We start from the raw sequence: 24,898 nt of genomic DNA, 5'->3' as shown, positions 1-24,898 counted from the left end.
ATCAGTTCTCGCTATTCGAAAACTCCGCTTCTTATCTGACGTCACTTCCGGCACATTATGCATCGCTCTGGGAATGTCAAAAGGCTCTGCAAATATATTTCTTTACTACCCACAAGGGGCTAAACACAGAGGTGACAAACAAGGACAGACAAAGGGATTAAGTCGATTACATCGACCCCAGTGCGTAACTGGTACTTTATTTATCGACCCCGAAAGGATGAAAGGCAAAGTCGACCTCGGCGAACCGTCCGTCACTTTTCTTGCTACACTTTTAGTTTTGGTGGAACTTTTTCTAATCAAGGAAGAATCAAAGCCTGCAATGTTCGCGAGAGTTTTAGTCTAACTAAGGAACCACTTGGAACGGGTCGAATGGTTCTCCTGCAAATTTGCAGGCATGAATTTGCCCCTCCCCAATAAATCCAACTTGTATCGAATGTCCTTATGCACCACAGTTCTGATAATCCATTCCTCACCGATTTTCCAGGATCACCATCGATAATGATTTGGACCCGTTGGTTGAAGTGCCGTGTCCTTATAGTGTCCGAACGTCTAGAATACTTTTTTCTTCTTGGTGTAGTTGAAACATTCCTGTGAGAGGTTTCAAGTTTCGTCCGAAGATTCTGTACAACATATCTTGCAACATTTCTTCTTTATCCCTATTTTTCTTTTGTTTTCTTTTTGTAAATTATGTTCCTTTTCATATTTTGAATAAAAGATTTCTAGAAAGTTGGCCATTTCTAAATTGCTGTTTCACACATGACAACAATGATTGCACGTCTTTTCATTCTTGTGTTACCATTTGATCTGCCTTGGAAGAGAAATAAAAAAAAGTAATAACCCTTTCATGGCAGTGCCCCAGTCCAATGACTGAAATAAGTTTTTTAAAAAAAAGGACTAACAGATTGAAATTTGAAACGTTTGCGTGAAAATAGAGTTACTTCCCTTTGAAAACATGCCATGACAGTTATCTCCCTTCGCATGTATAACCCATGACATCGTAAGTTTTACCAATTGTGCGTTTACTGCGAAGCGTCGACGTAAAATTTCCAAGGAATTAAATTTTTTTTTTAACTAGCTGCTGAAAAGTAACTTTGGTTTCATTCAATAAGTTGAGCTTGTTTGTCGTACGGTCGTAAACAAGTAGCAGTCTTTTGTTGTTTAACTCCTAGACGAATTATGATCAAGCGGACATAAGGTATTAAAGTTGGCAATCTGTTTGACAGCCTAGGATTTGCGTTTTCAATTTCCTCTACTTTTATATATATATATGTATATATATGTATGTATATATATATATGTATGTATATATAAAACATTCATTTACAACTATCACAGGATGTCAAGACACAAACACACATACATTCACACACAAACTCATATATATACATAGATATATAGTTGTAAATGAGTGTCATTGTCATACAAGCGGTGTCGTTCATTTCCAATATTCTGCAAGAACATGTCTGGCCGTGGAGAAGTAGTACCTAACTTAGAAACAGGTGATGGTTGGTGACAGGAAAAGCATCCAGCTGTGGAAAATTTGCCTCAAATATATTCCTTCTGACCCATGCAAGCATGGAAAAGTGAACATTAAATGATCATGATGTGTATAAGAGGGAAAACATTTATGAGCAGAAGGAAAAGGTTTATGTCAATAATGTTCAAGTAATTATAATGTTTCTCTCTCTCTCTCTATCTATCTATCTATCTATCTATCTCGTGTGTGTGTGTATACATGTGAGGATGTCTGAATGTACTTGTATTTATGTATATGTGTGTGTGTGTGTATATATATATATATATATATATATACCGGAGTAAACACATAAATGTGAAACAAGGTAGGAATGTGAAACTCTGAGTAACAGGTTTTGTTGAATTTCTGCTGCTTTTAAATAAAGTATATATACATACACGTGTGTGCATGTGTATGTATATATATATGCATACGTAGATGTGTGTTTGTGTGCATCTATATATATCATACAGTTCTATATTTAAGAGATTAGGAATTATGTATATTATTTACATTTGATGGATATTTATCCTAATCTTGTTTGTTATTAACACAACATTTCAGCTGATATACCCTCCAGCCTTCATCAGGTGTCTTGGGGAAATTTTGAACCTGGGTTCTCAGTCCTAATGTATTTTTCAATGTTGTTATTATTATTATTATTATTCAGGTCACAGCCAGGAATCAAACTCGGAATCTTGGGGTTAGTAGCTCGCGCTCTTAACCACTACGTCATATGCCCATGGACATATTCGATTCCAGGCAGTGATCTGAATAATAATAATAATACCAATAACATCGAAAAATACCTTAGGAATGAGAACCCAGGTTCGAAATTTCCCCAAGACACCTGATGAAGGCTGGAGGGTATATCAGCCGAAATGTTGTGTTAGCAACAAACAAGATGAGGACAAATATCCATCGAATATAAATAATGTAAATACATATATCATGTCCATCCATCTATATATGTTTCCATGCAGTGCATGTGTGTGTGAGTCAGTTCTCTTCCAGTGCCAAAATGTACTGTGGCCAAGCCAAGTTCAATGTCCACTCCACTGTGCCTAGCAGCTACCAACATCAAAACAGCCGCTCCCAACTGTCTCCTTCTGCCTTCTGTACCTCTGTGAATGGACGCAGACACAGTCAAGCAGTTTGCCTTTTGAAGTTGCATTGTTTCTCAGTTCAATCCCCAACTAGGCAATATCTTGGACCAAGTGTATTTTCTTTTACCATGGCCTTCGATGTACCCAAGCTATGTGACTGAAAATAAGTGAATAGAAACTATGCGGAAACCTGACATGTGGACTATCTGTATTTCGGAGGTGCATGTGTCTGTGGAATACTTAGGCACTTATATGTTAATTTAAGATGGAGTTTACTTAATTTAAACCACAAAATACCTATCGTCAAGATAACATTCATTGTGTACGTGAGTGTGTCCGTTTTTGTATACGTGTGTGTGTGTAATATATGCATGTGTGTTTGTGTAATGTATGTTTATATGTAATATGTGTGTGTGTGTGTAATGTATATGTGTGTTAATGTATAAGTGTTTATGTGTGTGTGTGTAATATGTGTGTTTATATGTAATATGTGAGTGTAATGTATATGTGTGTTAATGTATATGTGTTTGTGTGTGTGTGTGTAATGTATATGTTTAGGTATGTGTGTGTTTATGTCTAATGTATGTCTGTGTAATGTGTGTGTACATGAGGCATATGTATATGTGTATTTATGTATAATATGTGTATGTGTGTCTGTACATGTGTGTAATGTTTATGCCTCTATGTGTGTGCATATGTTTGTGTGTGTATGTGTATATGCATGGATGTTAACATATGTATTTGTACATGCATGCAAGCTTGCGTATGTGTGTGTGTGCATATGTATGTAAGTATGTAATCAATGTGAAGGCTAATGGTCTAGTGTTTAGGGTGTTGCAGTCATGATCCCAAGATCACGGTTTCAATTCCCAGACCAAGCCATGCATTGTTTTCTTGAGCAAAACACTTTATTTATTTCACTTTATTCAGTAATCCCTTCGTCTCAGGGGCTGATCTGATGGCGGGGAAGGGAGCTGATGCACAGCACAAACATTAAACAAATGATCCCTACAGGTTACTCAGCAACAAGCTGCAGGGCCCTCATCTCTCATTTACGACAGGACTACCATGTAATCAAAACAATTTAATATCAAAGACAAACAAACAAAAAACAATTCAATTTCCTTTGAATCACAGATTTTAAAATCATCAAAAGATGACTTTTACAAATTTAAACAATTATTTTCTTAACGATTTCACAATAATGTCCTCATTAGTTATAGTTGCGTTCACTGGGTCTGTTGTTGTCACTTGAGTGGAGACTGAAAGTTCCACTCACTGACAAGCTGCTGTTCTCATTTGACTGCAGACTTACAAATACACTCAAGTCGACTGTTGTCACTTGAGTGCAACCTTACAGATTAACTCACTGACAGTCTATTGCTGTCACTTGAGTGGTGACTGACAGCTGCACTCACTGACACTGTTGTCATTTGAGTGGAGACTGACAGCTGCACTTACTGACACTGTTGTCACTTGAGTGGAGACTTACAGTTGCACTCACTGGGTCTTCTGTTATCACTTGAGTAGAGATGAACAGCTACACTCACTGGTAGTCTCTGTTGTCATTTTATTTGAGATATACAGCTGTGCTCTTTGAGTTTACAGTTGTTATTCAGTGTGGATTGACAGTTGCACTCACAGACAGTCTGCAGTTGTCACTTGAGTGAAGCTATTCAACTGCACTCCCACTGAAGGTTTGGTATGAGTCCTCTGTCTTCTGTTGTCCTTGAATAGAGAGAGTGACATGATGGCTCCATCCCTCAATGTGTCATCTGCTGCTGACATTTGAGTGGAGCTATACAGTTGCACTCCTTGATATCTGAGCATCACTCATTAGCGTAGTACTGACATTTCATAAGAGGGAATATCACAAGCTTCCAAAGTAGAGAGAGAAAAACAGAGACAGACAGATAAGACAGAAAGAAAGAAACAAACAAACAAAAGGATAATGAAAGAAAACGAGAAATAAGGAGAGAAAGAGCACAACAGGCAGACAGAGACAGAAAGAAAGAAAGAGAGAGAGTAACAGACAGACAGAAACACAAACAAAGAAACAAAAGGAGAAAGAAAGAAACAACAAACAAACAAACAAACAAAAGGAGAGAGAAGGGGAAAAAGAAAGATAGAGATAGTGAGAGAGAGAGAGACAGCAGACAGAGACAGACATACAGAAAGAAAGAAAGAAACAAACAAACACACAAACAAAAGGAGAAAGAGAGAGAGCAACAGACAGACAGAAAGAAACAAACAAAAAGAGAGAGAAAGAAAGGGAAAAAGAAAGATATATATAGAGAGAGACAGACATAAAGAAAGAAACAAGCACACAAACAAAAGGAGAAAGAGAGAAAGAAAGGAAGATAGAGAGACAGACAAACAGACAGACAGTAAGATTGAGGGATATTTTGATAGAGTTGTCTCTCTTCAGAATTCCTTGAGGAAGGGGAGCTCTTAATGGAGACTGCTGCACTTAATGAAGGTTTCAGCTTTGAAGGAAAGAAAAGAAAAAGCTACACTCGCTGGTAGGAAGTCTGAATTTTTTTTTTCTTGAGAAAGAGAGACAGACAGACAGACTGACAGACAAGCATCTTCACTCATGAATCGAGTGATCTCACTCTCCTTTGAGATCACTTCAGTGAGAGACAGACAGACAGACAGACAGACAGAAAGAGCTGGAGACAATGTGAGTGTGAGTTCAGGGAGCTGCACTCATTGGTAGTCTTCAGCTATGACATCTGCACATCGAGAACAGAACCTCAGGGCCGACGATTTAGCCACAGATCTGCGACATCTGGTGCACATGTAGAGTTGGCAAGGTAACACCCCCATCACATAGTCATGCTTCTCGGTTGCATCCGAATCTGGAGAGAAATAAACAAAAAAAAAAGAAAAACAAAAAAGGGAGAGAGTTAAAAAGAAAACAAAAAACACATTTAAAAATAAACAAAAACAAAAATATCCTAATAGTGGTGGTGTTACAATAATCCTTTCTACAATAGGCACAAGGCCTGGCAATGCTTTGTGTTCTTGAGCAAGACAATTCATTTCACGTTGCACCAGTCTATTCAGCTGTAAATGTGTTCCAGCAATAACTGGGAAGTTAACCCTGAGAGAGACCAGCGTCCTCTACAGGGGAGAAGAATGTCAAAATTTCAGTCACTTACACACCATGGGAAATGGGATAAACTCTGGCCTTAGGAGTCCTGGGGTCCATGACAGATCTGATTTTAAGTAAGCAAGAACCATCCCATGCTTAGTGGTTAGGGTGTTGGACTCATGGTCAGAAGATTGAGGTTTCGATTCCTGGACCAGGTGATGCATTGTCTTCTTGAACGAAACACTTAATTTCTCCAGTCCACTCAGCTGGAAAAAATGAGTAATCCTGCAATGGACTGATGTCCCGTCCCGGGAGGAATGTATATGCCAGAGAAACCAGGAAGCTGGCCCTGTGCTCTTTATTGAATAATGTGGCCTAACCAGTAAGCACCCCAACGCACTGCCTCTGTAATACATAAAGATGATGGACAGATGTTTCAGCTTACACTTTGCAAAGTTTAATTGGACCCCACTATCTTTTACTTGTTTCAGTCGTCAGACTGTGGCCATGCTGGGGCACAACCTTGAAGAAGAGTTAGTCAAATGAATCACGCCCAGTACTTTTTTCTTTTTTTAAAGCTTGCTTTTTTAAAAGAAAAAAAGAGACTATCCTATTGGTCTCTTTTGCTGAACCATTAAGTTACAGGGACATAGACACACCAACACCAGATGTCAAGTAGTGGAGGGGAACAAACACACACACATATACATACAGACATATATATATATATCATCATCATATATATATATATATATATATATATACAAAAACATCCTAATGGTGGTGATGACAGTTGTGGTGATGGTTGTGGTGACATATATATATATATCATCATCATATATATATATACAATATATATACAACGTGGTCGTTGCCAGCGCCGCCCCTACGGGCCTCCGTGCCAGTGCAACATAAAAAGCACCATCCGATCATGGCCGTTGCCAACCTCGCCTGGCCCCTGTGCTGGTGGCACGTAAAAAGCACCCACTACACTCCCAGAGTGGTTGGCGTTAGGAAGGGCATCCAGCTGTAGAAACACTGCCAGATCAGACTGGGCCTGGTTCAGCCATCTGGCTTCCCAAACCCCAGTTGAACCGTCCAACCCATGGAAAGCGGATACTAAATGATGATGATGATGATGAATGGGCTTCTTTCAGTTTCCACCTACCAAATTCACTCACAAGGGCTTGGTCAGCCTGAGGCTATTGTAGAAGACACTAACCCAAGGTATGACACAGTGGGACTGAACCTGGAACCGTGAGGTTGGGAAGCTAATGTCTTACTACACAGCCACTCCACTTCCTATAGGAAGTTCCTTTGGTGGATTTCAAAGTAGAGGGTACCCTGGACTTACCAAGTCACATATTCATAGTGTAGCGGGGTTTTGGTGGTGAGGTGTGGTGTGGAGTAGTTGAGTAGAGGAAGTTACAGTTGAGAGTGAGTGTTTGAGTTGAGTGGGGATTAAAAGGAAGACCTCACCTGGTTTATATAACGAACAAGAGGCAGTTACCAATTCAACGTCGTCCATGGCAGAATCCAGTCTCTGGTTGCTAAGGGAAACTTGTGATGCTTGCAAGATCTCCACAAGGGCAGAATTAGTCGATACATAGGTGGGCTGTAACACCTGAAAACAAACAGAATGTGTGCATATGTATATGTGCATGTATGTGTGTGTGTGTGTGTGTGTGTGTGTGTGTGTGTGTATGGAACATGTGGAAGAGGGAGACCCAGGAAGACATGGGATGAAGTACTGAAGAATGACCTCGAGATGCCAAAGCTTTCAGGCAAGATGACAAAGGGCCGATAATTACTGGCACCTTGCTGTACTCATGAAGACCCTTGCTCTGCAGCAGAAGTGTTAGGATCGATCCTTCTGATCGTGTAAAGCACTCATGGCAGTACCACATAAAAGTGCCCATGCAGCAGCATGTACAAGCACCTGTGTGGTGCAACATATAAGCACCTATGCAGTACCACGTAAAGGCGCTCATTCAGCACCATATAAAAGTGTCTGCATAGTGCAGTGGTTTTCAACTGGGGTTCCGCAGAACCTTAGGGTTCCGCCAGTACAGTCCAGGGGTTCTGCAAGAAGTTACAAAACTGCTAAAATCGGCAGTAATTTTTAATTCTCCTGTGCAGATATGTGTGCATAAGACTATTAAATTATTGCACAGGGGTTCCTCGAGCCAGTGGAATGTTTCCTTGGGGTTCCGCTCCAGCAAAAAGCTTGAAAAGCACTGGCATAGTGCCATATAAGAGCATCCAGCACACTCTGTAAAGTGGTTGGTATTAGGAAGGGCATCCAGCTGTAGAAACCATACCAAATCACACTGGAGTCTGGTGCAGCTCTCCAGCTCGTATCAGGACAATTACCCACCGAGGACAATTGCTCCCTCTAGGACAATTACCCCCCTTGGTTAATTACCCAACTCTCCAATATATTAAAAAAAGTTTTAAATCCTCATCTGTTGTCCTTGAGGGGTCAAACTGTCCAACCCATGCCAGCATGGGCAAAAGACATTAAATGATGATGATATGCTTGTGTCTATGTATGTAACCTATGTATGTACATGTATAGTGTGTGTGTGTGTGTGTGTGTGTGCACTCACCTTAAGGTTATTATAAAGGTCACCAGAAGCCCAGATGATGACATCAAAGGAGGAAGGGGTCTCTGGACCAATCATTTCGTTGAACCGGGCCTTGATCTGCAGACTTGGTTGAAAACTGTGGTAACCTGCTAAATCTTCCCATTCTGGGTTGATGTTGTGGCCTTTAGTCTTGAACAGACTGTTACAATCTGGGGACATGAAATGGAGACAAAAAAAAAAAAAAAGGAGTGGTTAGCATTTATTTATATCAGCTTTGCCTTTGTGGTAGCAGAGGGACGATAATGTAGCGCTGATGGTGATGGTAGTTGTGATGGTTTTGGTGATAATGGTGGTGGTGATGAAGGTGACGGTTTTAGTGGTGGTGGTAGTCTTGGTTGTGGAGGTGGTGGTGGTAGTCTTGGTTGTGGAGGTGGTGATGGTAATGATAGTGGTAGTCATGATATGATGGTTTTGGTGGTGGTGGTGGTGGTGATGGTGCCAGTGGTGACATGGGTGGTGATGGAATTAGCTGTGGAGAATACGCACTGGGGTCGATGTAATCGACTTAATAACTATGTCTGTCCTTGTTTGTCCCCTCTATGTTTAGCCCCTTGTGGGTATTAAAGAAATAAGTATTTATTCATATCAGCAATGGTGTTTGTGATTTATTCATAATTTTTATGCACTTTTCCATTTCAACAAATTTTAAAACTTACAAACCAGAAGCAGACATCATACTCAACAACTAAATGCTATCCATTTCTTTATCTTGTTACCCCTTCAACATTCAGATCTCTCCCTCCAAATTTAAGGCTTATTTATTCACATTGTTCTAAATTAATCATTTATGACCCTGCAGCTTTGAAACTTTGATGATATGGTGGTTTATTTCAAGAATGGCATTACAGGGTAGGTGTGAAAGACCAGATATGGCTAATTTTAATATAAAACAGGTAGAATGTTTTGGCCAGATATCATCATCATCATCATCATCATTTAATGTCTGTTTTCCATGCTGGCATGGGTTGGACAGTTTGACAAGAGCTGGCAAGACAGAAGACTGCACCAGACTTTACTGTCTGTTTCGGCATGGTTTCTGCAGCTGGATGCCCTTCCTAATGCCAACCACTTTACAGAGTGACCTGGGTGCTTTTTACATGATACAAACATTGGTGAGGTTTGCTTTGGCAGTTTTTACAGCTGGATGCCCTTTCAAATTTCAACCACTTCACAGTGTGAACTGGATGCTTTTTACATGGATTTGGCCAGTTTAAATTCTAAAGGGCCAAAGATCTAAATTTACACAGTTTATGCCCCACAATGTTACAGACAAGACAATGGATGGAATAGCTTAAAGTGTCTTATGTTCAATTCAGTTTTTGTGCCAATCCTTACCTATGTTCATAAATGTTGGGTAATGACTGAAAGAGTACAATCACAAAAGCAAGTGGCTGAAATGGCTTTCTTCTGAAAGATCTTGCTCAGAGATCAGGGCATCTCTCCAGGTCAGGCCACTACGTCTCTGCATCGAGGGATCACAGCTCAGGTAGTATAGACATGTGATTGGAATGTTGCATGAAAAAATTTCAAGACAGATTCTTTAAGCTGCACCAACCAGCAGAAGACCTAAGGGGTAGACCAAGAATGAGATGGTTGGATAATGTCCATAGTCGCAGTTAGTCCGGAATGTTGGGTGATGACCAAGTGTACAATCACGAATACAAGTGGCTGAAATGTGGTCCACTAAAGGATCTCTAGACTAGCATTACTTAACAGGATGTTTAACTCAAAGATCATGGAGTCTCTCCAGGTTGAGCCACCACTTCTCTGCATTGAGAAGTCACAGCTCCACTACTATGGACATGTGATTAGAATGTTGCAGGAAAGAATTGCATGATGGATTAATCAAGATAAGGCAGGAGACAAAGGGGTGGACCAAGAATGAAATGGTTGGATAATATTGATGGAGTTGGTCATGAATGTTGGGTAGTGACTGAAATAATCATGAATACTAAGTGGATGAAATGGAGGTCTGCTAAAGGATTTCTGAAGTAGTAGGTATTACTTGACAGGGTGTGTAGCTCAGCAATCAGGCAGTCTCTCCAGATTGAGCCACCACTTCTCTGCATTGAGAGGTCATGGCTCTGATATTATGGACATGTGATTAGAATGTCACAGGAAAGAATTGCAAAATGGATTTTTCAAACCAAGCCAATTGGTAGGAGACCAAGGGGTAGACCAAGAATGAGATGGCTGGATAATGTCCATAGTCTGAGTTGGTCATGCTTGGAGATCCAGCAGGGAAGTGTAATGATGGTTGCTTCTGATAAGACATTATGGAGGAGGTACCTGAAGACTCTACCCTTTGACTGGTAGGAGACCTAGGGGTCGACCTAGAATGAGATGGTTGGATAATATCCTTAGTCTGAGTTGGTGATATTTCGGGATCCAGCAGGGAAGTGTAATGATGGTTGCTTCTGATAGGAGCCTGTACAGAAGGTGCCTGAGGAATTTATCTCCCACCTTGCCCGTCCCAGGAATTCTGAGTGAAGCTGGATGGAAATTGAAAAGGTTATATAAATTTATTTATGGTTCTAATGGAAAAAAGCTTTCTTTTGAAATAGGGAAAAGTTTGACTGGTTCGCATAATAAACATCTCTGAAACTCTATTTATTCATTTGTGTGTGTGAGAGAGAGAGAGAGATAGGTGGGGCAGGAAGGATGGATGGTAGGTAGATAAGTAGGTAGGCAGGTGAGTAACAGTGGTTGGAAGACAGACAAACAGCAATATAGACAGAGAGGCATGCAGGGAAGGAGAGACTGACATGGAAGGAAAGGAAACTGATGTTGTTACCTTGTTGGTGTTGTAATTTTGGTAAATATTGGAAGACTTCCTCGGCAAAGTGTGGCAGAATTGGTGCCAAAAGCCTAATCAGAACATCTAATATATTGTACTGGACTGTCTGGCAGGACCTTCTCGCAAGGCTGTCTCTACTGTCACAGTAACACCTGTAAGGATAAGCTTATACACTATACATATATATATATATATTGTGTATATATATATATATTTATATATACAGGGTGGCCCAAAAGTAGGTCTACAGTTTTCACATAGGCACTTTGAATGTTTTTTAAAACATTTTATTACATTTAAATTTTCATGTTACAAACTGAAAAGGGAGCTTGATAAAATTAACTAAATTAGCATAGAATAATGGTTTCATATTTTTTTTTATAATTAAGATCTAAACTGTTAATATATGAATGCGAAAGAGATAGTTGAATAACTGTAAACCTACTTTTGGGCCACCCTGTACATGTATGTATATATATATATATATATATATATATATATATATATATATATACATATGTACGCACACAAATATGCACGCACACAGATCAAAGGTCCTTTCTAAGTGATATAGGCTTGTCATTCTAGTTTCCCAGTTTCTGTGGGGTATATATTCCTTCACCAGACAGGATCACTCATGTTTGCCAGCTGAGTGGACTGGAGCAACATGAAATAAAGTGTCTTGCTCAAGAACACAATGCATCACTCAGTCCAGGAATTGAAACCACAATCTTACAGTTGTCCAACACCATAACCACTAAACTACACACTTCCACATACACACACACATATATATACATACACACACACAAATATACATTTGTACACACATACATAGACATACATATATAAATATACATATATAGACATATATTTGTACACATACATGCATATATATATGTACATAATCCTTATTTTTTTACACCCAGTTTTCCCAGACATTTTGTTTATGGGAATTAGAAGCAATGTCACCAGCAAGATGGTAACAAGGCAAAGATATGCGGCTATGAACACATGCTAACACACACACACACACACACACATGGCTGTGTGACTTAAAAGTTTGCAGGTGTGGCTGTGTGGTAAGTAGCTTGCTTACCAACCGCATAGTTCCGGGTTCATTCCCACTGCGTGGCACCTTGGGCAAGTGTCTTCTACTATAACCTCAGGCCGACCAAAGCCTTGTGAGTGGATTTGGTAGATGGAAACTGAAAGAAGCCCGTCGTATATATGTATGTATATATGTATCCGTGTGTATGTGTTTGTGTGTCTGTGTTTGTCCCCCCAACATCACTTGACAATTGATGCTGGTGTGTTTACATCCCCGTAACTTAGTGGTTCAGCAAAAGAGACCGATAGAATAAGTACTAGGCTTACAAAGAATAAGTCCTGGGGTCGATTTGCTCGACTAAAGGCAGTGCTCCAGCATGGCCGCAGTCAAATGACTGAAACAAGCAAAAGAGTAAGAATATCCCAGACCAACAAATGCCCTGTGTGCAACAGCTGATGGAAAGAGATTGTACAGAAGCCTGCCATGTGTATATGTATATCCAAGTGTGTGCATGTGGGGGGAGCATATGCGTGTGAGTGTAGGTGCTTTCATCGTATGAGTAAAAACGATGAGTGTTTACATCCCCCCATCCCCACCTCATAAACAGAATCCTGTAACTTGACTCACACAGAAATACACACATTTGGTCATACACATAAAAGCAGAGAGAGAGAGAGAGAGAGAGAGAGAGAGAGAGAGAGAGTGAGAGAGAGGGAGAGAGAGACAGTGAGAGAGAGGGAGACAGAGAGAGAGAGAGTGAGGGAGAGAGACAGTGAGAGAGAGAAGACTTTATACCTGTCTTTGATAATGGAACTGTAGAAACTGGATACATCAGCACTGATGAAGCGGTCAACAATAGAAGTGACTTTATTGTAACGATGGTCAGCATAAAGTTGGATCGCCTGCAACAAACACATACATCATCATCATGAGCAGTTTTTGTGGATGACTCACAGGTCAGACCTGGTGGAATGTTTGGCTTATAAAGAGTGCAACAACAGTACTTTTGGCAAATTTCATGAGTGCAAGGGTCTCATTGGTAAGTGACATAAGAATAGGCATCCAGTAGATCTGAAGGAGTGTATATGTGTATGTATGTGTGTATGTGTACATGTATGTGTGGGTGCATGTTTATGTGTGTGCATATGTGTCTATGTGTGCATATATGTGTGGGTGTATGTATATATATATGTGTGGTGAAGAAGAGTCTAGTTGTATGAGGAAGAGTGTGTGTGTACAATCTTCCTCTTACAACTAGACACACACACACACACACACACACACACACAAACACACACACTCACATGTATCCTTACCTTGAGTGCAAAGTCATGCAGCAGGTGCAACATATAGCTGTCCTGTGCAAGCAGCTGGTTGTAGGAGACGCTGTCTTTGTCAGGTGTGAAATCCCAGAGATTACCCAACAGGAACCGGCAAGTCTTGCGTAACTGCAACAAACAAACAAAAACAACAACATTATGTTACATCTTCATGTTACATGTATGCAACAGACACAGGCACACCAACAAATGTACTCCTTACATATCACACATATATATATGTGACATACATGACATATATACATACATACATAGGCATAGGAGTGGCTGTGTGGTAAGTAGCTTCCTTACCAGCTACGTGGTTCTGGGGTTCAGTCCCACTGTGTGGCACCTTGGGCAAGTGTCTTCTACTATAGCTTTGGGCCAACCAAAGCTTTGTGAGTGGATTTGGTAGACGGAAACTGAACAGAAGCCCATCGTATATATGTATGCATATGTGTGTGTTTGTCCCCCCAGCATCGCTTGACAACCGATGCTGGCGCGTTTACGTCCCCATAACTTAGCGGTTTGGCAAAAAGAGACCGATAGAATAAGTACTAGGCTTACAAAGAATAAGTCCTGGGGTCGGTTTGCTCGACTAAAGGCGGTGCTCCAGCATGGCCACAGTCAAATGACTGAAACAAGTAAAAGAGTAAAAGAATATATGGATGGTAAATAAAATTAATACACTAGTCAATGTTATCTAATGTTTGTCTTTTGAGATCATCATCATCATCATCAGTTAATGTCTGCTGTCCATACTGGTATAGGTTGGATGGTTTGACCAGGCTGGCATGCTAGGAGGCTGCACCAGATTTCAGTCTGATTTGGCATGGCTTTCTACAGCTGGATGGCCCTTCTTAATGCCAACCACTCTGAGAGTGTAATGGGTGCTTTTATGTGCCATTTGTGTGACACCGGTATCTGCCACACTTGCGATTTTACTTGGCTTGCTGTGACATCGATCATCATTTGTTACTGAAAGAAAGCTTGTTCACACATACAAACATTCACATACTTCCCTTGTACACACACATATACTCAGAGTTGAAACGCTGTTTGATTTTTCTTTTCAGCGTTGAATGTTTACCATCCCACATCCATTGCACACACACACACACACACACATTCACATACCTCCCTTTTACATATACTCACACAGTAACAGACACAGGCACACCAACAAATGTACTCATTACATATCACACATATATATATGTAACATACATGACATATATACATACATACATACATAGGCACAGGAATGGCTGTGTGGTAAGTAGCTTGCTTACCAGCTACATGGTTCCGGGGTTCAATCCCACTGTGTGGCACTTTGGGCAAGTGTCTTCTACTATAGCTCCCACTACCAGTTTGCCATCACCCCTCCCTTCCTTATTCATCTATCACCCCTTCCTTTCTCATTCACATGTTGTGATGGAGAAAAACACAAGAGTATTATTATAGTAGATTATTATCATGATGATGATGCTAAAGTGACAAGCTGGCAGAATCATTAGCATAACAGGCAGAATGCTTAGTGGCATTTTGTCCGTCTACATTCTGAATTCAAATTTTGCCGAAGTCAACTTTACCTTTCATCCTCTGAGGGTCAATAAAATAAGTACCAGTGGAGTACTGAGGTCGATGTAATTGACAGCACCCCTCTACAAAATATTTCAGGCCTTGTGCCTAAAGTAGAAAGTGCTATTATTTTTATTATTATTATTATTATTGTTATTATTATTATGTAAAATTTTCATTCTCACTCACCCGAAATACTTCCTCGTTACACCTGGTGAGGATTGAACTTCCGATGGGGATGTTACTCTGTAGTCCCGAAGTGGCCACCCACCATCGCAGGACATCAGCTCCGTAGGATGGAATACCACTGGCCTGAAATGGAAGAAACCCACAAAAAATACAAAGTCAGTGATGAGAGACTATCTATTAGAGGAGGAGGAGGAGGAGAAGGAGGATGATGATGATGATGATGATGAGGAGGAGGAGGAGGAGAGTAAACTGCTGTTGGACAGAAGTAGGAGGTTGGCAACCACCGCAGCACATGACCATAAGAAAAAAAGAATGTGTGTGTGTGAGAACATCGGAGAATGAATAGGATAAAAGCCTATAACATCACATGTAAGCCAAATATGCCTACCTTGGATCCATCCACAACATCCATCGGATCTATGACATTTCCGACAGATTTGGACATTTTCTTGCCATCCGCATCAACTGTGAACCCATGAACCACAAGAGACCTGTAAAGACAACAACACAGATGATAGTGCAGTGATGCAGTTGATTGTGTGCAGCTTATATACACCTACACACAGCTATGAACTGATGTTTAACAGGGACCTCTAAGTGAATGCACATACAAAGAAAGAGCTGCATAAAAGTGTCTGTGGTTAATGTTATAGAAAATGTGTTGAAAGAATATTTGTATAAGTGCAATCATGGCTGTGTGGTTTAAAGCTTGTTTTGCGATTATGCGGTTTCAGATTCAGTCACACTGCGCAGCACCTTGGGTAAGTGTCTTCTACTATACCCTATGACAAGTCAACGCCTTGTCAATGAATTTCGTAGCTGAAAATTGTGTGCATATGCACACACACACACACATGTGCTTAATTAAACAAGATGGCTCGCACCTAAATAATATTCACCCCACCCTAATTTCCCAACGAAACTAACCAATCTACCACAGGCAAACCTCTACTCAGCGAATTTACCATTGCACGAACAAAATTTCAATGTAAGAATTACCAATTTGTTTACATCACCATCACATATGTATCAATCACTTTCGCATCCTAACCGATGCATCTATCTATCTATCTTTGCATTCTGAAGAGATTTACTTAGACCAGTAAATCGAAACGATCGTAAATGCCACCCTCATCTCTGCTTCTTTGTTACCTATTTAATTAAAGACATGCCAGTATAAACCACGAGTTTTCCATTGTTATTATATCCATTTTCTTCTCTTATATATATATACTGTATAGTCAGTCAATTTGAGGATGTCAGGTCCTCACTAGGGATTAAACAATCCAAAAATCTCACTGGTTAATCCCTATCATATAAAGAGAAAGGCTCGGCAATATGTTAAGGATTATTATAGTAATACATATTGTTAATAATGATGAAAGGGAGAAAATGGAGAATTACAGATGTTTAAATGGTTTATTTGTATGATATATATATATACACACACACATATGTATGTATACATATATACATGTATATATACATATGTATGTATACATATATATGTATATTTATACATGTGTGTTTATGTGTGTGTGTATGTATGTAATTATGTGTGTGTCCTTGTATGTTTGTCCCCACCCTTCTCCATAACCAGTGTTGGTTTGTTTATGTCCCTGTAACTTAGCGATTTGGTATGAGAGACTGATGGAAAAAGTACCATAATTAAAAGTCCTGGTGGGGGAGCAATCTATTCAACTGAAAACCTTTCAAGGCAGTGCCCCAGCATGGCCACAGTCCAATGACTAAAACAAGTATGAAGTAAAGGATGAAATTAAAAAAAGACAATCTAGATAGCAATAAAAAAAATAATTTCAAATACGGGATAACTCACTTGAAAGGGGGCTTTTCATTGAGGGCCACACTGGTGAGAAGAGAGGACAAAAACCAGCCCCCAAACTGGTCAAGTCCTTCCAAATAGACATCAGCTTCTTCATTAGAATCTGGAGATAGAAAGGCCAAATGTAAAGCAAATAGGAAAGTTAAAAATGGAAGACAAGGTCACAAGTTATAAACTAGAAGTTGAATGAACAAACACTAATATAAAGCAGGTACTTGTCTAAATGACCTTGAAAGAGGGAATGAAAGGCCAAGTCAACTCACAGAGAACTTGTACTCAGAAGATTATGGGATTTAACTAAATACCCTTCTACTATAGGCACAATGCCTGAAACTTTTGCCAGGTGATAGTGGGGCTAATCAGTTATATTGATCCCTGTGCTCAACTGGTAAATATTTCCTTGATTTCAAAAGGATGAAAGACAAAGTTGACCTTGGTTGTATTTGAACTTTGATTGCAAAGAAAGACAAAATGCCACTAAGCATTCTGTCCAACATGCTAACAATTCTGCCAGTCTGCTTGCTCTGACTGGCTCCTGTGCCGGTCACATGTAAAAAGCACCATCCGATTGTGGTTGATGCCAGCCCCCTCAGGCCTTTATGCCAATGGCACATAAAAAAACACCCACTACACTCTCAGAGTGGTTGGCATTAGGAAGGGCATCCAGCTGTAGAAACACTGCCAGATCAGACTGGAGCCTAGTGCAGCCTCCTGGCTTCCCAGACTCCGGTCAAACCGTCCGATCCATGCCAGCATGGAAAGCAGACGTTAAACGATGATGATGATGTATATATATATATATTTATATATATATATATATATATATATTTATATATATATATATATATATATATATATATACACATGTTATACATTTTGAAAATTTATTTAGTAAAAAATCATTTTCTTCTTACATTTCAATTCATGTTTCTCCTGAATAAGTGTCTTAGGGTCCTTTGATATAATAGGGTTGCGCATTTGGTTGATTTACATTAAATCAACTTTAGTACACATTCTAATTCAAAGGCCAACAATCCTATATAGATTAATTAAAGGTGTTTCCCATACAGGTAAGTTTACTTCACCCACCAGGAGGAGGAGGAGGAGGAGCAATGCTCATTGATATTTCCACCATCAATGGCAAAATCTGCTACTATCTAATGAGTATGCAATTCTGTGGTCGCTTGGCCTCCAGAAATAGCAACCAAAATCCCTCTCTCAAATCACATCCGAAAGTTGAATAAAAGACATTGGACAATGCTGGCTTCTTCAGAAACTAAAAGACAGGATGGTCATGGATGAAATAACTTTGATCTTGGATCTGCCCGCTGATGGCAGACCTGGAAGCCAACCATCACCGCCACCACCACCACCAGCAACAACAATTACAACAAATGTTACCTTGTAATATGCAGGCCCAAGAGACACCGCTATCAAACCATATGTCCAAAATATCTTCCCCTTTCACAAAACCAGAGGAATTCTTTATACCACTCTGAAAGACAAGAGGAAATAAATGATGATAAAGACTTCAGAGACAACAGATAGAAAAAAAAAATGAGAGAAAAACAGAAAATGCAATCATCCAGTAATTACAGTAATTAACATAGAGATAATAATCATCATAAAAGCACATAATTATTCTGAATGATATCATCATAGTATTCTACAGTGAAGGTGCATGGCTTAGTGGTGAGGGCGTTCTATTCACAATCGTAAAGGTCATGAGTTCAATTCCTGGTGACATGTTGTGTCCTTGAGCAAGACACTTTATTTCACATTGCTCCAGTCCACTCAGCTGGCAAAAATGAGTAGTATCTGTATTTCAAAGGGTCAGCCTTGTCACACTCTGTATCACGCTGAATCTCCCTGAAAACTACATTAAGGGTACACGTGTCTGTGGAGTGCTCAGCCACTTGCATGTTAATTTCACGAGAAAGCTATTCCATTGATTGTATCAGTAGGGACCCTCGTCGTCGTAATCGATGGAGTGCTCCTTTTTTCTAAGTATTCTACAAAAAGGGAGTGACTCTGAGCTTATTGTGGTAACTAGCAGCACTATTTATGTGAGACCAATTATGAGAGACTTCTACATGATCATTCGACCTACAAGAAATAGCAGCCAAATTTAACTCGAATAACATCCTACATCACTCCAAAAGAGAGCATGGTTATGCCTAAGGCAATCATTGATGATTGGTCTGTCTCTCTGTCCAGTCACATCAGACCTGGGGCTAAATAACAATAATGTACATCGTCAGCATACTACACCACCAACACCTTATAACTACCCACATTACACCAGTACATCCTCTGCCACCACCAATCTCCCATTATACATGTTCCATCACCACCAATTTAAGCACCAAAGACACATCACAAAGTGCAACATACCACCATTCAACAGATCACTACACCACACCAGATCACCACAACAACACAGCTCTAGGCTTACATCACAGACAGCACCATAAGGCTATATTACACCACAATACAGGGCCATATTGGCAGTACTGTAAGCCCCCAGGCAAATCAATCTACTGGGCACGATAAGATTTATTCATTGACAGCAAGGCAAATCATACATAAGTCAGAATTGGGCCCCCTACACTCATAAGTCCTCCCACCCCCATCAGGCAAATTAATACACTGGGCCATATAAAATTTATTTATTGGCAGCAAAGCACAGCAAATAAAGATCAGAATTGGGCCCCCTACATCTACAAGGACCCCAGACAAATCAATGCATTGGTCCCTATAGTATTTCTTACTGATAGCAAGTCACAACATACAATATCAGAATTGGGTCCCTACACCTATGTTAACCCCAGGCATATCAATGCACTGGTCCCTATAGTATTATTTATTGACAGCAAAGGCAAATCATACATAGGTCAGAATTGGGCTCCCAGGCAAATCAGTATATACTGGGCCCTGTAAGTTTTATTGACAGAGCATACATAGATCTGAATTGGAGCCCTAGACCCTTCGGCTCCCAGGGAAACTGCCCAGTGTGCTCAGGTCTTAAGTCAGCAATGCTACAAAGCTCACACTACAACATGTACCACTCACCAACACTGCACTTGACTACATCACAGACCACATCACAAGGTAATACTGTACCACACAACACAGCACCAGGCCACATCACTGACCAGACCACACAACAGAACACTACACCATGACAACAAATATGACTCCCCAGCATCACACAACAAGGTGGCACTCACTACTACGACACATACCACTTCCCAACACAGCCCCAGACCACATCATCACACACCACATGGTTGTACACACACACACACAATATATCACAACAGACCAATCACAACTATAACACTACCTTCTGTAGAACAGACTCAGGTAACAGTTCCTCTGTAGACATCTTCCACCAAACATCAGTGCCGTGTTCAAGGAATAACTTAGAGATGTGGTTGACACTGTCTCTGTAAAAGATGACAACAACAACAACAGCAATTATTATAGGACATACAATTAAACATTACAAATATGAACTCTCTCACTTTCATTCAGATACGTGCCCAGGTGTGGCTGAGTGGTAAGAAGTTTGCTTCTGTACCATGTGGTACTGAGTTCAGTCCCACTACATGGCACCTTGGGCAAGTGTCTTCCACTATAGCAGAAGTTCTCAAACTTTTTGGGCCACCCCCACCCCCACCTCATGGCTACCCTCAGTGCCTCCACCCCCTACTTTTATGTATAAACTAGCAGCTAAGCCCGGTTTCACCCAGTCGGTTTGGATGATGTGGCTGTAAAACCTGCTCTGTGTAAGCATTCGACTTGTTTGGGCACGCTTACGTTAAAAAACAATTTTAGAATGACTTTTTCTGTCAAAACACTAAAAATAACTGACCAACAAAAAAAAATAGAAACCAAGTAAGATTCAACCAAATCAAAAAAATAAACCCAAATACTAAGTGAACAAAGATGAACTACCCCACTTCCATTGCATGTGCACACACACATGCATGCACACACATTCACATATCCCCCCTTTTACATACACACACATATATTCACACAGAGTTGAAATGCTATTTGATTTATTTTTTCAGCATACAATTTTCATCATCCCACTACCAAGTATGACATCACCCCTTCCTTCCTTATTCATCTGTCACCCCTTCCTTTCTCATTCACAAACACAAGACTATTATTATAGTATATGTATAGATAAAAATTTTATATTTCACTAATTTATATATGCTATGAATCATTAATATTATATATTATATAATTAGGGTGGTGAGCTGGCAGAATTGTTAGCATGTCGGGCAAAATGCTTAGCAGTATTTCATTTGCCATTACGTTCTGAGTTCAAATTCTGCCAAGGTTGACTTTGCCTTGAACTCTGGGTATCCTGTTGCTTATTTTGATATATGTGTGTGTGTGTATATATATATATATATATATATATATATATATATATATATATATATAATATATATATATATACACATATACATGCATACATATGTACTTACATACATACATATAAACTGCCACTCTGTCAGTTACAATGACAAGGGTTCCAGTTGATCTGATCAACAAAACATCCTGCAGGTAAAATTAAAATGCAAGTTTTGTTTCATAGTTTTTTTTTTCTTTTCTATGTTATTTTGCATGCTTTCAATGAATGTGACATCAAACTCACATGTAAACGGCTCCTTTACCCAGAAAAGGAAAGATTTGGCTGCTATTTTTTGCACACCCAGCTATCACGTAACGTGTATTTCGGGTCCTTTATTGCAAATAGCTGTTAGAAACCAAGCCAAATCAGACTGGAGCCTGGTGCAGCTCTCTGGCTTACCAGTTTCAGTCAAACTGTCTAACCCATGCCAGCATGGAAAGAAGACGTTAAATGATGATGATGATACACACACACACATATACACACATACATACACACAAATAATGATGTTGGTGGTAGAAATAAAGTTGGAGTCAAATAATTACACTGTAATGAAGGGTTTTCCAGTAGAACGACAGTAAAAGACAGGAATGGGCAGCCCCCAAGATCTCTGACGAGAGATGCACCAGTATGTCCTGGATTCTAGCTGGGACAGCATACTGTTCTGTGATGACTTGGGGTAGATGTTGACAGAGTCGAGACATTTCTGTGAAGAGACAGAGAGAAAGAGAAGTGGGTGGTGTGAGAGTAAGTGACAAGTGTGAGAGGAGAGAGAGAGAGAGAAAAGATGAGTATGGGAGTGCATGTGTGTTTGTGTGTGCGTGAGAAAGAGAGAGAGGAATGATTGAGAGATGAGAATGTGTGTGAGAGAAATGAGAATTGATGTGAGGAGTGAAGAAACAGAAAGGAGTGAGAGAATAGAAGTTAATAAGAGAATGTGAGGGAGGGAGGGAATAAGTGAGAGAGGAATAGTGTAGATGAGAGAGAGAGAGAAAGAGAGAATAAGACAGAAATATGTGTGAGAAAGAGAGAATTATTGCATGTGTGATAGAGTGGATATAGGTGTGAGAGAAAGAGAATGGGAGAGAGAGAGAGAAATTGCAAAAGGGAGAGAAACAGAAAGAAAAGAGCAAAGTGAGGAGATAAAAGTCAGATAAGAACCACAAGAGGTAATTTAACAAGGTAATATATTAATTACATTGACAGGTACGATACATATTATATATGCACAGGCATAGGTGTAGCTGTGTGGTAAGAATCTTGCTTAAGGCGGCGAGCTGGCAGAATCGTTAGCACGCCAGGTGAGATGCTTAGCGGTATTTCATCTGCCGTTACGTTCTGAGTTCAAATTCCGCCGAGATCGACTTTGCCTTTCATCCTTTCGGGGTTGATAAATTAAGTACCAGTTACGCACTGGGGTCGATGTATTCGACTAAATCCCTTTGTCGCTCCTTGTTTGTCCCCTCTATGTTTAGCCCCTTGTGGACAATAAAGAAATAAGAAGCTTGCTTCCAAACCACATGGTTCCATGTTCAGCTCACCATGTTACATAGTGAAGCAAGTTCTTTTATACATACACTAAACTTGAAGTCACTCCTAGGCTGGATCTGCAGTTTTGTATTGAATCAAGCACCTATATGTGTATACATATACATTTGTCTATGTGTACTTATATACGAACAGACATGTAGATGTATGTGTACACACATGCAGCACACAACCAGCAGACAACAACTGAATATTGCAAGTCTGGTACCAGGCCTTTCCTACCATCCTACACATTCAAATACATAGATTCTATAGTTTATATATTGTGGCACTATATATGATGATGCTGATGATGATGATGAACTTATGGCCATAAGATGAACAGGCGGCAAGCTGGCAGAAACGTTAGCACACCGGGCGAAATGCTTAGCGGTATTGCGTCTGTCGTTGCGTTCTGAGCTCAAATTCTGCCGAGGTCGACTTTGCCTTTCATCCTTTCGGGGTCGATAAATTAAGTACCAGTTACGCACTGGGGTCGATGTAATCGACTTAATCCGTTTGTCTCCTCTATGTTTAGCCCCTTGTGGGCAATAAAGAATCACATAAGATGAACAGTCCAGCAGCTTGAACCTCAAAAATTTATTAGATTACAAATATATGTATATATAAAAACAATAGAGGTGTATGCTGTTTTGCTCGACTCACCAACATGCATCAGTGAAGAAGCCCCTGTGTAGTCACATGAGCAGCTAGACATAGCAAGAAATTGAGAGATGAGAGAGTAACAGAATTCTTTTCATAGTTTTACTTGAGCAAAAATTAACCCAGGGTTAAACAGCAACATCAACGACAACAAAACAATATATTTCTTGTTTAATATTTTAATATTTTCAATCTGAGTCCACTCTAAAAATGCCATTCACCGCATAATTCTACAGACGAGCCCATGCCCTCTCCCACCAACCCACCCTCTCCCACAAGAACCAGTCCACTGCCCTCCCACAAGCCCACCACCCTTCCACAGGTCCACGGCCTCCTCCCACAATCCGCCTTCCCACAAGCCCACCACCTTTCCACAAGTCCACAGCCTCCTCCCACGATCCGCCTTCCCACAAGTCTGTCCAACTTTCTGCAAGCATATCATCTTCCCACAAGTCCACCTTCGTCCCTTAAAAGCATCGAGTTCTACTTACAATTGCAGTCTCCTTCACAGAGCTGGTGTCCATGAACCATTGAAGACTAGCTCGTATGATCACAGGCTGGTTGGTGCGCCAATCGTAAGGGTAACTGTGAACGAAGTCCTCCACTTTAATCACATGATCTCCCAGTAATTCCAAAACTGACACAAAGTAGAACAACAACAACAATAACAAATTATTATTTCTAGAATCAACACAAGAGATGAAATTTAATGGGGAGGGGCCTAGTCGCTCACATCGACCCCAGTACTTGACTGGTACTTGCTTCAACAACCACGAAAGGATGAAAGGCAATGTTGACTTCAGCAGAATACCTATTTCTTTACTACCCACAAGGGGCTAAACACAGAGAGGACAAACAAGGACAGACAAACGGATTAAGTCGATTATATCGACCCCAGTGAGTAACTGGTACTTATTTAATTGACCCCAAAAGGATGAAAGGCAAAGTCGACCTCGGCGGAATTTGAACTCAGAACGTAGTGCAGGCGTGCTGCTACTGTTGCTAATAGTGATAATAATTATAAATGCCTTCATACAGAGCCAGGCACTGGCTCCCATGGCTTCTGATGTCAACTGATTGGAAGTGTTATTATGTACGTTTTGACTTGGTATAAACGATGGACTAC

The 24,898-nt window shown here is 40.2% G+C and overlaps 1 protein-coding gene and 1 long non-coding RNA gene across 2 annotated transcripts in view; both read right to left on the bottom strand.

Annotated features, from left to right (window-relative positions):
• Positions 1-3,693: 3,693 nt before the first annotated feature.
• LOC118767956 lies at positions 3,694-4,637 on the bottom strand. The gene is made up of 2 exons (XR_005003872.1): positions 3,976-4,637; positions 3,694-3,932 (listed from the first exon to the last, which is right to left on the bottom strand). It is a non-coding gene; the product is annotated as an uncharacterized LOC118767956 (long non-coding RNA).
• Positions 4,638-5,168: 531 nt separating this feature from the next.
• The window catches only part of LOC115224308 (isoleucine--tRNA ligase, mitochondrial), a 36,824-nt gene continuing 17,094 nt past the window's right edge, over positions 5,169-24,898 (bottom strand). Inside the window, exons 11-23 of the mRNA XM_029795152.2 lie at positions 24,264-24,409; positions 22,128-22,288; positions 20,494-20,596; positions 18,549-18,642; positions 17,142-17,250; positions 15,693-15,795; positions 15,305-15,427; positions 13,532-13,663; positions 13,011-13,117; positions 11,162-11,316; positions 8,329-8,516; positions 7,199-7,343; positions 5,169-5,483 (exon numbers count right to left, since the gene is read on the bottom strand). Of these exons, the coding sequence (XP_029651012.1) occupies positions 5,332-5,483; positions 7,199-7,343; positions 8,329-8,516; positions 11,162-11,316; positions 13,011-13,117; positions 13,532-13,663; positions 15,305-15,427; positions 15,693-15,795; positions 17,142-17,250; positions 18,549-18,642; positions 20,494-20,596; positions 22,128-22,288; positions 24,264-24,409 (1,718 nt within the window). The 3' untranslated portion in view covers positions 5,169-5,331. The remainder of the gene's footprint in view (positions 5,484-7,198; positions 7,344-8,328; positions 8,517-11,161; positions 11,317-13,010; positions 13,118-13,531; positions 13,664-15,304; positions 15,428-15,692; positions 15,796-17,141; positions 17,251-18,548; positions 18,643-20,493; positions 20,597-22,127; positions 22,289-24,263; positions 24,410-24,898) is intronic.

The sequence above is a fragment of the Octopus sinensis genome, linkage group LG25 (assembly GCF_006345805.1).
Source record: "Octopus sinensis linkage group LG25, ASM634580v1, whole genome shotgun sequence".
Classification (NCBI taxonomy): Eukaryota; Metazoa; Mollusca; class Cephalopoda; order Octopoda; family Octopodidae; genus Octopus; species Octopus sinensis.
The sequence above is the reverse complement of the archived record's forward strand: the minus strand, read 5'-3'. Positions and strand labels throughout refer to the sequence as shown.